The sequence below is a fragment of the Eptatretus burgeri genome, chromosome 13 (assembly GCF_056783735.1).
Source record: "Eptatretus burgeri isolate ZD-2024b chromosome 13, Ebu_testis_v1, whole genome shotgun sequence".
Classification (NCBI taxonomy): domain Eukaryota; kingdom Metazoa; phylum Chordata; class Myxini; order Myxiniformes; family Myxinidae; genus Eptatretus; species Eptatretus burgeri.
The window spans coordinates 26,811,682-26,826,681 of record NC_140973.1 but is presented as its reverse complement, the minus strand read 5'-3'; the positions used below and the strand labels follow the sequence as shown (position 1 = coordinate 26,826,681).

The window sequence follows — 15,000 nt, the reverse complement described above, 5'->3', positions numbered from 1 at the left end:
GGACCCATTGTTTTCTATCCTACGAAGAGGCAGGGGCCAACATCAGGCTCATCTGCGATCCAAATTTTCCAGCCTCTCACCGTCCTTCAAAGCTTGGTAGGAGCAGGTCAGGTCTGTGTCTGGTAAACATTCCCCTTCCATTAAGAACAGTCATGTTCTACATTGTTTGGAGAAAAACACTGACTTCTTCAACTCTGTCTTCACTCAAAAGGCCAAGGTCCCAAATCCATCCCTTCCTCTATTATAGAATGTTCCATACAGCATTTATACTTCTCCTGTGCCATAGTGGAGAAGTTTCTCTCAACTTGACACCTCTTCCATAACTGGGCCTGATGACATGTGTTATAATCCTCAGAAACTGTGCTTCAGTCCAGTCATTCTGTGTCTGTGTCTGTGTCTGTGTCTGTGTCTGTGTCTGTGTCTGTGTCTGTGTCTGTGTCTGTGTCTGTGTCTGTGTCTGTGTCTGTGTCTGTGTCTGTGTCTGTGTCTGTGTCTCTCTCTCTCTCTCTCTCTCTCTCTCTCTCTCTCTCTCTCTCTCTCTCTCTCTCTCTCTCTCTCTCTCTCTCTCTCTCTCTCTCTATCTCTCTATCTCTCTCATGTTTTTATCAGATAGGCAACTCCATCCATTTTGAAAAGTTGCAAATATCACTCTGATCCACAATAAATGTTCCAAAATTAAACACACAAATACAAACCGATCCGCCTTCTCGCTATTATGAGCAGAGTATTAGAGTCTATCATTGCAGCTGACCTCAGACACTATCTTTTCTCTAACTCGCTAATCTCCGACAACTCGTTTCGCTTCTGGCCTGGCTATTCCACCTTGGATATATTACTCCTTCTGACATAGCAGTGGATGGATACCCTGGACCAAAAGCAAGAGGCTCTCGAGTCTTCTCTACGGTCTGGCATCCAGCCTTCATTTCCAAGTTGTCTTCTTTTGGTGTTCAAGTTCCTTTGCTCAAAGGTTGTTTAATTTTCTCTTCTACAAGAAACACATGGTGGGAGAAATTAATTTTGTGCCCGTGGCGAGTAATACCCCCTCCATCTGGCAGGGGTCAGTAAACAACGTCCATTGTGCCAAGGCTTTAATACTGAGTTCCACTGACTATGGCTTCCCACACTGGGCTTCTGATCCTGCTTTCCTCCCTTGCTATACTACTCTTGAGGTGGTTGAAGATAAGGCCTTCAACATCATTGGAATCTCACAGAGAGTTTGTGGGCTCTCGTTTTTATACAAGCTGAGATCTGGCCTTGCTCCACCTGCCTTCTCCTTCTGCCTTCCCCAAGCCACAACAGGTAACAGGCCTTCCTCAAGAAACCCTCATCTGCTCACCCTACCAAATTCCAGGCTGCTTGCCTACCTGCGTTGATTCGCCCCCTTATTTCACCGAATGTGGAATTATCTCTATTTGTCTATTGTCTTGTCCACCTCACTTCTCTCTGTCAAATACGCTGATAATCACGACATTATTTGCTCACCCATGCTCTCTTCTACACCTGCTGATTCTCTTTCCCATTATAATTTTTTCAGGGCCATTGTTACTCAGTTTTGTATTATTCCTTCCATCGACCTCCAGTCCTCCTCCCATACTCCTTGATAGCCTGTAAACCTGGTGCCCCTTGATGTTTACTTTAAGCCTAGAGCTTTGTATACAAAAATAAATGAAATTTTAAAAAAATCAAGAAAAGAAAAAAATACAATGGCATGAAAGATGGAGAGGGATGAAGATGTTCAGAAAAACTTGATATTATCTGTTCACAACAAACAGATAATTGACTTCGTACATTTATGGAGCAACCCATGAGAGATCCGCGCTTGGTTGCTTCACGCAGAATGCGCCACAAATTGTCCGGGGGGTTATCAAGGTCAATGCACTCCGTAACGCCACCAGTGAAGTCCTCAAAGCCCTCGCTGGTGGAGCCCGCTGTCAAAGCTTCGTAGGAATAATTGAGCCTGAAAGGAAAAGTGTGTTTTCTTCCAAGCTGCACATCTCCAAAGATTTAACATAAAAAGACACACAACCAGATGCACAACTTTGAGTAAATTCAATGTCACGTTTGTATGAGCTCCACCAGCGTTTGTATTAACACACAAGTTGAGGCAGATAGACTGGAAGAACATGAGTGAGGATTAACTCAGAAACAATTTATCAGCTAAATTAGCACTATGTGGATCAATCTATTAACTGGGGATTAGGATTGGCTCCGTGGTCCAGACTGATAATGTCTGCGGTCCAAATGTGGACCGCGGTCCGCCTTTTGAGGACCCTTGGCACAGGGGAAAAGTGGAAAATGTATATGTGTCTGTAAATTGTGTGAATTGCTTGCATTACTATCCTTGTGTTTTCCTGCCAATGCCCTGTTTGAATTCCAATCACCATTTCTCCCACCAATTTCTGCTTGCCTGTAATAAATGCATGAAAGATTTAGCATTCTGTCTTGACTCATCCTGCTTGGGTTTTGGTTTGAGATGGCACTCCTGGTATGCGGGTAATTAGCCCAAGCGTTTAATTGGTCTCTGACAGACGACAGGGTGAGACGCGTAACGTTGATTCACTCGGCCATTTAACATCAGTTGCACGACCACTGGCACGGTTCCCCATCTACTTCAGTCATCTTATCGGTACGGTAAACTGACATTGGGCGCGAGGATCCGACCAAAGGTGGGTGCTGTGGACGGTATCCGTGGTCTTTTTATTGATGCGTCAGCCTTCGGAGTTATCCAGCCCACATCCTCAACAATATTTTCTTCACAGATTACAATCCTATAATCAGATAGCTTCAGAGGTGAGAATGATTAAACTGTGGAGATATTTGGTCATGCCTGCAAAAATCATCAATTTAGTATTGCTTTTTCACTGCGTGCAATTCTTTCAATTTCACTCCTGATTTGCATTTCACTTCCACTTTGATAAGTAGAATTGTGCAAAGTAAATAGTACAAGTGTAAATAAGTCTTGAAATTCGCAGAATTTTTTGATGAAAACGGATTTCCAAGTGCTGAAGATGCTCACTAAAATGAATTGTCTTTGCGGGGTATTTGGAAAAGGTAATTGCCAAGTTTTCAATCTTATTCATTCATTCATTGCTAATATTTTATTAACGTTCATCTCGAAGAATAGGGAGTTATGTACCATCAAACCAGATCATATGGCAAAGCTATACTCCAAAAACAGCCACAGACTGTGAATCTTCAGTTGTTCCAAGGCATTCCTTGACAAGTCAAAACTACTAATAGCCAACGAAGGTTTTTGTAGTTTGCACCTCGCTCATAAGAGTACTGTACTACTCAACTACTCTCTTTTCAATTCTGTAGGATCTAAAGTTCTCAATGCAAAACAATTCCCACTCTCACCTCCTTATTACCTTTGCCACCAAAGGTGGCAGAAGGTTTTTTTTCACCCTTGTCTGTCTGTTTGATACTTGCAAAATTGAAGATTTGCGAGTATATTTTAGTCGGTCGATTGTTATTCTGTCTGCTTTTCTGTCTGTCAATCGCCTACAGGTCACAATTCGAAACCGATCGTCTCAAAACTTTACCAAGTTGTTGATGTCGTCACACTTGAGAAGTCTATTGATTTTGAGGTCAATGGTCATCTTGAGGTGGTATTTCTAAAATCATTTTTGATTCGATTGACTTGAAAGTTGAACAAGACTTGCATATTTGGTCACTGAATTGGGAAACTAACTATTTTTGAGGTCAAAAGGTCAAAGGGTCAACTCAAGGTTGGACTTTCTAAAATCATCATATCTGATTGACTTCAAATTTGAATAATAATTGCAAATGGCATCATTTAAATGAAATGGTTATTCAACTATTTTTTGGTGTGAAAGGTCGAAGGTCGACTCAAGGTTAATTTTCTAAAATCAATTTTCACCCAATTGACTTGAGTTTAGATGAAGATCGTCAATTTAATCTGAATGAAATGGACAATTTGATGTATCCATGGCAACTTTTTGGGGGGTGAGAGAGTGGTGGATTTTGCAATTATCGTGCTTTGCGCGTCTTTCTTGTTGCTTGCAAAATCGAAGATTTGCAAGTATATTGGTCGGTCGACTGTTATTATCCCACGTTGGATATAGTCCGAAACTGGGCTTATGGATTGGGTCTCATCCGTCCGTGCTTCTGTCCATCAGTAGCCATATCTCAGACATGTATGGACAGGTTTTATTCAAACTTTACCCAAAGACAATGCATGATGGCAAACATATGCACATCATTTTGTTTCGCGATTTTTAAAATTGTAAAAACCCAAGGGTGAACACGTCCTCAACCATTTCTCAGAGATGCATTTACCGATCTTGGTCAAACTTGGCACGCAGATAATGAACGATGGCTGACATATGCACTTCATGTTCTTTTTTCCAGATAAGATCAAAGATGGCCGACTGGCAGCCATTTCGTTACTTAAACGCGTCCCCAACCATTTCTCGAACAAGCATGGTCTGATTTTGTTCAAACTTGGCACAAGCACAATACAGGATGGCATACATGTGCACCTTAATTCAATTTGCAATCTTATCAAAGATAGCTGACTGGTAGACTGGCATCCAATTTAGTTGTAAAAAAAACCCAATAATGAACACGTCCTCAACCATTTCTCGGACATGCATTTATCGATATTGTTCAAACTTGGCACACAATGATGAATGATGACTTTCATGTGCATGTATTTTGTTTTGAGATCAGATCCAAGATGGCAGACTGGTGGCTATTTTGTTACTTAAACGTGTCCACGACCATTTATTGAACATGCATGGTCTGATTTTGTTTAAACTTGGCAAATGTCACATGTCACAAATGTTCTTCCATGTCACATGACCACTCAAGTCAGTTGGGCATATACATAAGTTTGTAAATATGGGCTAGCCCTTTAACTCCGTACAACAAAATTACTAAAATCACAGGGGCAATGACATTTTATGTCTTTTTCTCCTTGTTCTCTTTGTTTGTTTGTCTGTTTCTTTGTTTGGCTGTCAACTGCCTGCAGGTCACAATTTTAAACCAATATTCACCAACCTTAACCACCTGGAAGAGTTTGTCATAAGAAAGAAGCTGATTGTTTTTGTGGTCAAAAGGTCAACATCGGCCAAAAGTTCAACATAGGCCAGATTGCTAAAGTTATCAATTTTCATCTGATTGACTAGAGATTTGAACAGCATTTTCATATCACTTCACTGAAGTCAACCACCAATTATTTTTGATGTCAACATCGGCCAAAAGGCCAACATAGGCTATTTTTCTGAAATCCTCGATTTTCATCGGATTGACTTGAAATAAGAACAGGATTTACATATCAGGTCAATGAATTCAACCACTATTTTTGAGGTCAAAATGTCAACGTAAAACCTAGTTTCTAAAATTATGAGATCGGGTATAAAAACTATATATATACAGTATATCATGATATTTCAAAAAGTTGTGGATGAGTTATCACAAAAGCAGGTGGATTTGAGTTGGTTTGGTGATAAAAGAGTTGGCTCGCACCAAGTCCTTCTCAAGACTGCGTGGGATATGTATTCTATGAATACCTGGTAAACATGTTGGCATGTCGAGATTCTGTGAATATTTTTTTACGATAAACTTATGTATGATGCTTTCCAACATTACTTCATTGTAAAATGAATTCGCCATTTGATACAAATCGATAATGATCAAAACTGACCAAAATTGTGAGACCTGATTACCTTTAAAGAAGAAATTGACAGTGAGTATTTGAAAAGTAACAGTATATCTTGACTTTTTAAATCATTATATAACATTATACAGTATCTCAGGCAGAAAAGAGGACAGCTTTGGTGGTAACATGCTCAAACAACTTTTGGTGCTGAGCTCAATCCCTGGTGAAGTCATCAGCAACTATAAATGCTATTTTCTTTTTTGTATACAGTTGTGTCATATTTGTGATATGCAATTATTATGCCTTATTGTTTATGTGATCTGAAGATTGCCCTGGATGTAAATGTAAGGTAACGTTAAATGCTTGAATGTACTAATTCTAGATGCTGTTGCCTTGAGGCAGCAGAAAAGCTTCGTTTCTGTCCTTCAGGCCTACAAATGTGTTTGCCTCTGTGATATCTGAACATGGGTCTGTTGCTCTGTCGAGTCTAATTGGACTACAATTAACAACCAGGTAGAGTATACCAGCACAGAGCGCTTTATCTTAGAGCACCACGTCATTCATAAGTAGGTGTAAAGCTAACTTTCCAACACATATACTTATATTATTGATTGGTATTGGCTTAATGGTTAGGGTGGTGGGCTTGGGATCTGAGGATCTTGAGTTCAAATCACACTCGGCTGTTGAATTAACTCCAGGTGGGGTTGACTGTCTGTCATCCTTCTGAGGTAGGCAAAATGAGTGCCAGCTTGCTGGTAGTCTGTGTTGGAGTGGCGACCCGTCCAGAATTGTGCCCAATAGCCAAGGAGACTGCTTAGGCAGCACCAACGCTCTGCACAGAGTATGGTCTGAATGGATGGATGGATGGATACTTAAATTGGGCTGACAGGATGGCCTAGATGTACACATACGTGACTCTATACTGTCTAACCTTGGTTTGAATCCCGACCCAGCTATAAAGTGTCATCCCGGTGTTTCACAGGCAGCATGTTTCATCAATGTGTGTGTGCTGTCCCTCGGATGGACGTTAAACAGGTGTCCATCTGGTGTCCATTAAGATGGACGTCCATCTGCCAGCATTAGTTGGTGGACATTAATGACCCCACGGTGTCCTTCGTGTGGAGTCGGTGAGCTATCTCTGTCATCTTGAACAAATCACAAATTACTGCCCTAACTCCTGCTAGGAAAGCAATGGCAAACCACCCAGGAAAACCCTTGCTCAGGAAGCTGCTTTAGTAGCACTGATACTCTGTGAAGAGTATGATACATCAGATATATATATATATATATATATATATATATATATATATATATATATATATATATATACATATATATATATATATATCATATACTTTTAAAATATTTGACGATTGTGTGTTGGTACATTGCTAAATTCTTTGCCAAGACATCAAATAGGAGGTTAAGTTAATTATAAATTTTATGTTGCCATTTAGGTGAAGTAAGTTATTAGATAAAATGTGCTTGTGCACAAAAGATAAGCAAATTGACAGATTATAATTAATGGGATGAGGATGGAGCACAGGCAAGGTTTGTAAAAATTGCATAATAATGTGTCTGTCTTTGTTTCTTTGTACATCTTTGTATTCGTATCACTTGAATTTGCAAATAGAGAGACATTTTGAGATCAAGAGGCAGAGACTCACTTTGCGTAAGCTTTCTCCAAGAGTGCACTCCAGAACTCATGACCCTCTCCTGAGTGCACAAACAGTAGTTCTCCATCTTTTAAAGGCAGTCGGTCATCAACCACAACGTCCACCCATTCTCCATACTGCCAGAACTGGGGTCAAGCAATCAATTCCGTAAATCATGTGTGACCGGTTTTATCATGACATTCAAGAAAATTAATTGAGAATTTAAACGTTGTTTATGAAATTGAACAGAGAAAGTTAAAACAACATGTTAAAGGGACACTGCAATTTTCCACTCAAACAGCCATTCGACTCATCTAGAGCAGAGAAAGTGGACACGTGTTATGAGCCGATGGAGGGGGTGCACTTACGTTAAGTACACATCATGTCTTCCCTTTAATTAAATGTTTATACAAACATATATATATAGTTTATACATACATATAGTTTATACATACATATATATTTATACATACACATAGTTTATACATACATAAAAATGTGTATCTATACATATATATATATATATATATATATATATATATATATATATATATATATATATATATATATGTACTAGCAGGGCCTATCCTTCACTTCGCTGATGGACCAATTCATCGTCCTGTTTGCCACAAATATTGGCCAGAAGGAGAAGGACAGGACAACAAATTTACCCTTGAATAAAGTGCTTTAACCCCTACTCCCCACCTCCCATTCCAGTCACCGTCCTCACATTTCACTCCACCACCTCCCCGCTTTGCCCCCCCCACCCCCCATTCGTCCTGGTGCCTCTTCCTGCCAGAAATGTTTTACACACGATGACAGGCTTTGACAGACCTCTCCGTTGTTTGCTTGTTTGTTGTTGTTTTATTTGTAGGGGGGAGGATTGGAGAATGGAAGGAGAGCAAATGTACCCAAGCGAAGAGCACTTTAACCTCAGCATTGCCCAGGTAAAAAAGGAAATTGTAATACCCTCTGCCATGACCACCGGGTGGCGCTACATGGTACAAATTTACATCCAGAATTTACATCATTCCCTGCCCCAGCACACTCCTGCATGAGGCTGCAGCCACATAACCTGTGTTAACTCCTTCACAAAGTTGAATTTGTACTTCTACTTTGAAACTTTAAAGATGTGGTTGTGCATAAGGAACAAAGCCACGGGGGGAGAGAGAGAGCGAGAGCGAGAGCGAGAGAGAGAGACAGACAGACAGACAGACATAGACTCCATACATTTGACCTGATGACCATTGTCTCAGTATGTTATTTCGATTTCTGTTAAGAGGGTCAATATCAGGCCCCAACCACAGCTACCATCCATTTTTACAACCAGACTCAGAGGATTCCGAGACTTCGGTATCGTCTATCAAGTTATGAACTAGGGATTGTACATAAAACATTGAGTACCCTTCCTTTATGTACTATGGAATTGTATTTTCTTCAAGAAATAAATTTCAATCGCAATGGTCTATAGAGGGTGGGGTGAACCAGTCTCAGTCAAAGGGCAATAACAGCTCTTGTTGTGTAATGACGTGTTAGTAATATAAACAACACTTGTGCAGATAACACTGAACAACAAAATTTTTTTACTGGAGATGTGTAAAGTGATTTAGACTAATTTGGGTACGCTGATTTCAAAAATCATAACCGTTTTGCTGTATCATGTCAGGATTTTCAGTAACAGAAATATTCCCATTGCCTAGAAGTCAGGATTTCAATGAAATTTACAAAAATTCATTTATTCATTTATTTCATCATGAATGCTTCAAAATTATAGAAATTACAGAAAAACTCCACTAGAATGTAATTAAAAATGCTTTAGGCATTTGGCTTTGCGTTTGTGCTGCTCTGTGTCAGTTTCACGATGCAGGAACCAGCAGAAATCGCCCATCATGTTCGGGTTGTGCCGCCCTTGGTAACGCGTCTCCATGAGTGAAATCTCTTGGTGGAATCGCTCGCCGTGCTCGTCCGAGACTGCTCCCAAGTTGTCAGGGAAGAAGTTCAGGTGCTGGTGTAGGAAATGGATTTTCAGGGACATCCTGGAGCCAAGTTTCCTGAAGGACTCCAGCAGCTGCTGCACTATTTCTTCATAGTTGTCCGCGCGCTCGTTCCCCAAGAAGTTGTCCGTCACAGCTTTGAAGCTCCTCCACGCTGCCAGCTCTTTGGGGTTTAGAGTTGTCGGAAAAGTTTCGTCCTTCATAATCTGTCGGATTTGCGGTCCAACAAAGACACCAGCCTTGATCTTGGCCTCCGACAAGGTGTTGCCAAACTTTTCCTTGAGGTATAAAAACCCACGCCCATTCAGATCCATTGCCCGTACAAAACTTTTCATCAAGCAGAGCTTTATGTGGAGTGGTGGAAGGAAAACCTTGGCTGGGTCGACAAGGGCGACATGCTTCACGTTGTGTCGACCAGGTACATGCTCTTTTCGCTCTTCCCAATCTTTCTTCGTCCAGTGATTCTTGTCGTCTCTGCTATCCCAGAGACAAAGGAAACACATGTATTTCGTGTAGCCTGACTGCAGCCCTAACAACAGCGCCACCACTTTCAAGTCTCCGCAGATGTGCCAGTTGAAGTCATTGTACTTGATGGAATCAAGCAGCTGCCGCATAGTCTCATAGGTCTCTGTCATGCCGAACGCGTGAGCCAGTGGGACTGATGGTTTCTCGTTGCCATTGTGGAGCAAAACAGCCTTCAAGCTGTTCTTCCCCGAGTCGATGAAGAGGCGCCAGTCTGCAGGATCGTGATCACACCCAAGTTCTTTCAACAGACCGTTGATGTCACTGCAGAATGTCATCGTGTCTTCCATCTCAAAGAACTCAGCCATGTCTCTGTGACGTGCTCTGAACAAGGATATCTTGGTGTTAGGTTCAAGTAGATTCCACTGCTGCAGCCTTGATCCAAGCAGCTCTGCCTTCGCCTTTGACAGCGAGAGATCTCTTACAAGATCATTTAAGTCTCCCTGGTTCAGAAGGTGTGATTCTTGAGTGTCGGGTTCAAAAGGTTCATCATCACCATCCTCTTCACCACTGCTTACAGCTATGTTCTGATCAGCTGGAGGTGTTGGAACGGGGTTCTCGTCATCATGAGGCACAGGTTTACGAGCAGAGACGCAGTCAGCGTACTTGATGTGACCTTTATTCTTCTTGTTGAAGCCGGCGATGCTTGTGCAGCAGAAATAACAATCATCATGATGATTCTGCGGCTCACGCCATATCATGGGCACCGCAAATGGCATGCTCGCGCGCTTGCCCACCAACCACTGAGTCAAGGTTGTGTGACAGCTTGTGCAGCAGATGTGTGGTGCCCAGCTCTGTTCTTGGTCCCCCACCTTACACCCGAAGTAGTGAAAGTAGGCGGCCTTCATTTTCACTGCTGTAGATATACTTCGCTGTTGATCTTTTTTGGTATACCGACCACAGACATAACAGAAGTTGTCAGGATGATTGGTACAGGAACGCCTACTCATCTTTATCTGAAAGAAAGAAATATAACACAAGTTAACAACAATTGTACGAAATAGACATGTTAAAGACATATGTAAATTTCATTGAAATCCTGACTTCTAGGCAATGGGAATATTTCTGTTCCTGAAAATCCTGACGTGATACAGCAAAACGGTTATGATTTTTGAAATCAGCATACCCAAATTAGTCTTAATCACTTTACACATCTCCAGTAAAAAAAAAAATTTGAAATTTGTTGTTCAGTGTAAGTAATGGAACTAATCATTCTGACTGTTCTTACTGCACTGGAAAAATGATTACAATATAATTAAACATCCTGATTCTGAATACTAACCAAGCAAAATAAATATAGGAAACAATACACATATTAAGCTAGAGGGGGAGCACTCGGGAGAGTGCAAAACCTCAGCTGACAGAGTTATAGTTCTTTTCTCCAACATTTTTTTGGGGGGGGGGTTGGAAATCACTTAAAACATATAGAAATGCAAAAAAAAGAAATTGAAATTTTGTTGAAAAAAAGTTGCAAAAATTTTTTTTCTATAACAATTATTTTTTTTTGGGGGGGGGAGGTTGGAAATTACTTAAAATATGTAGAAATACAAAAAAAAATTTTTTTCTCTAAATTTTTTGGGGGGGTTGGAAATCACTTAAAACATGTAAAAATGCAAAAAAAAAATTTCTCTAACAATTTTTTTGGGGGGGGGGTTGGAAATCACTTAAAACATGAAGAAATGCAAAAAAAAAAAATTTTCTCTAACAATTTTTTTGGGAGGGGGGTTGGAAATCACTTAAAACATGGAGAAATGCAAAAAAAATATCTTTTTGGGGGGGGTAACAATTTTTTTTGGGGGGGGGTTGGAAATCACTTAAAACATGTAGAAATGCAAACAAAATTTTGTCCTCTAAATTTTTTTTGGAGGGGGGGGGACCAAGTCCAAAATTTAATGGCATGATCCTTGGACCATACCTAACCTCCCCACCAAGTTTCGTCGAAATCCGTCGAGGAGTTTTTCCGTAATACTGTTCACAAACAAACAAACAAACAAACAGAAAGGGGTGAAAACAGTAACCTCCATCCATCTTCGAAGATGGCGGAGGTTAATAAGTCATATATAATGGAGCAAGCGTTTGTATGTATTGTTACGGCTGAGGAATTCGCAGAGCACCATATAGGTCCTTAGATCAGTTATGCCGATAAGTCTGTGCTCAGATAGATTTCCCCACCGTTGTCTAATGGGGTTTATTCGTGTGATCAGGGCAGTGATCTTTGAGTTAGCCGTTTTTCTTTTACTATCTTTATTTTGGACCAACTGCTTCACAACCACCACCGCCACCACCAACACCTTCTCCACCACCGCCGTCACACAACCACCTTAAGCACATGCACCCAACCACACCACCCTCACGACCACCACAAAACGCCAGACACGCGACCATTACAACAACCACCTTAACCACCACCACGTTGCCACCTCAGCAGGGTTGCGAGAAGCCTGACATTCGTCGGGAGAGAACGGACGACGGCCTCACCCCTCCCCCCTCCACCCCCCAACGAGAAGCACGGGCGGAAGAGCCGCGGGGAGGCAGTGCTTAAACCAAAAGAGCCGGGCCGATCTCTCCTGGAATTTTCCTCCCCCGTGCGCCGCGAAGGGAGGGGCGAAGCGCCGTCGAGATAAAAGGGCACGCGGAACGAGAGGTCTTGGTCTGTCAAAGTCTGCAGGTCGTGGTCGCTCTCTGCCTGGGTCAAAGTCTGTCGAAGTCTGCAGGTCGTGGTCGCTCTCTGCCTGGGTCAAAGTCTGTCGAAGTCTGCAGGTCGTGGTCGCTTTCTGCCTGCGTCAAAGTCTGTAGGTCGTGGTCGCTCGCTGAGTCGTCGGCTGCGGGAGGTTGTGGAGGCATGTGGAAAGGAGAGAGCGCAGCGGAGCCAAAGCGTGTGGCCTGCCGAGCCGTGCCTTACCGTGGGTCGTGGAGACGGGACGCCGCCCTGGCGAGGTGAAGGTTGCCAGCCCAGTCTCGTGGAGCCTCTGCAGTCTACACGGCTCTGTGTCAATAAAGACCCCAAGGGGTCCAGTCTGCCCCTCATCTGTCCTGGGGTTTTTCTTTGCTTTCGAATGAACGTTGTGGCACCTTGTCCGCTAAGTAGAATTGGTAAGTGCATGTACATAATAAATAGACGGTCGTAGCTCTTTGTCTTGCTCGCGTCTTGTCCCTACCCCCATTCTTCGTCTTGCTTGTATTAAATGCATTGCTTTGACAAATTGCTTGATTGATACATGACTGCTTACGTGCTTATGTTAGTAAATAAATGTGCTTGTTTAAATGTACCATGTTCGTTGCGTCTTTTCCTTAATTGAGCTTCCATCTTCTACTCGGAATATAGTTGGTTTTTAAATAGCCAGTTAGGCGATCGGGTCCAACGGGGGTCGCAATAACACCCCGCTCTGTTATCCCAAACGGAGCGAGCTGCCTTAAGCAGCTCGTGTCCCAACGGCCCCGTTGAGGTACAATCTCTCGGTAATCTACCCGCGCGATTAATTAGGTATATCGATAATTCGGCGATTCACCCTGTAGCGTGCGGGTGGAGTACGGACAAGGTTGTGGTGTGGTTAAAAATACACCCGTGGATGGTTTTCGGCATTGATCCAGAAAGCCGCGACTGGATTGTCCATTCGGTGGATGAGACGGCCGCCATTGGCTAAACGCGGTCGCGCGCACGCCGGCAGGCGGGAATCTGTAACAGTATGTTTGTATGTGTGTATGTATGTATGTAAGTTTGCATATCTATGTATGTATATTTGAATGTATGTATGTATTGTTACGAATTTGGGAATTTGATTGCACACAACATTCAGGTTCCTTTAGTCAGCTATGTCGATAAGTGCTTGTTCCCAAGATAGCTCAGCTTCCATTGTTTAAATGTTCAGAAATCGATTAGATGCGTTGCGGATCGATTTAATAGTTAGGGAAGGAACAATGGAGACATCCCTCCCCCTCTTCTGCGAAGAGGAAGAACCACCCTGCCATCCCGTAACTCATGACGTCAACAACTCCCTCCCACCCGTGGCTGAGCGGGGGATGGAGCACGAGGGCATGAGTCATGAGTCACGCCGGGAGTGGAGGAAGGGCAGGAGAAGGATAAGAGGAGATCTTTTCTTTTGTTCGTGGGCAGAGTTGGAGAAGGGAGTAGAGAGTAGCTGTTCAGCAGACCTGCGGGTCCTGTTTGGCTTGGGTTAGGGTTGAGGCCTTCGGAAGCTTTTTGCTTCAGTGAGCTTCGGTGAGCTTCGGTGAGCTTCGGTGAGCTTCAGCTGCGGCCTGGCTCAGGAGGAGGCTTTTTGGAGGCTTTTTACTTTGGTGGTTCAGTGGGCCTTAGGCTTCTGTTTGGCTCGGGAGAGCTTTTTGCTTCGAGCTGTTTTGTTCGGAAGAAAGTCGAGCCGGTTGCTCCGCTCGAGCTGCGAATGGTGGCTTCTTCTTCTTCTTGGTTTGTGGAGCTCTTTGTTCTCCATTTTGGTTCCAGGCTTGGTGCGACTCATCGACCTTTTCTTGGAGGTGGTTCCTCGGGGAAGCGACGCATCGACGGGAAGGATCGGCACCTCGTCTCACCAGCACGTGTTGAGAAGCGCGGGAGGATTCGCGGGAGCTCGGGAAGGATCGCAGCTCACGGCATTTGGATCCAGCTCGCTCTCGCTGGAGCCTGGGTCCGAACAACTTGAAGACCACATGAGGTGGAGAGGTTCTAGATATGCTCTGGGTTTCAGCTCACCTGTCCTCCGAGCTGGAGCCCGTTATTAAAGGCCTCTGCCACCATTTCTTGGGTGTGTGTGCGTACGTGCGTCCGTGGGCGCGTCTATTAAGTAGGAACTGCTGTTAAGTGCAAGTGACTGTACATAATAAGTAGATGATTGTAGTTCTTTTGTCGTGCTTTTGTTGCTTGTAAAATTGCATATGTGTTTTGCCTTGTTTAATTGCATACGTGCTTTATTATAATAAATGTCCTTGTGTGAATGTAAACCTGTTCCGTTTTTGACCGTTTTTACAGCCATTTTTCCCTGCTGTGCAGGGGTTTGGCTTTTTCTTGAGGCAATGTTTTATGGCCGGATGCCCTTCCTGACGCCAACCCTGGTCGCCTCTTACGACACACAGGGATATGGTACACCTATTCTAACCGGGGCATACACCGGATCCAGTACACTGGTACTCATTTCGCCGACCTCGGAAGGATGACAGGCTGAGTCAACCCCTGGTGTTAATTCAGCAGCCAACG

The 15,000-nt window shown here is 43.0% G+C and overlaps 1 protein-coding gene across 1 annotated transcript in view; it reads right to left on the bottom strand.

Annotated features, from left to right (window-relative positions):
- Positions 1-15,000, bottom strand: part of LOC147014125 (calpain-1 catalytic subunit-like) — a 93,441-nt gene that overhangs the window by 64,948 nt on the left and 13,493 nt on the right. Inside the window, exons 4-5 of the mRNA XM_085851819.1 lie at positions 7,291-7,424; positions 1,789-1,957 (exon numbers count right to left, since the gene is read on the bottom strand). Of these exons, the coding sequence (XP_085707945.1) occupies positions 1,789-1,957; positions 7,291-7,424 (303 nt within the window). The remainder of the gene's footprint in view (positions 1-1,788; positions 1,958-7,290; positions 7,425-15,000) is intronic.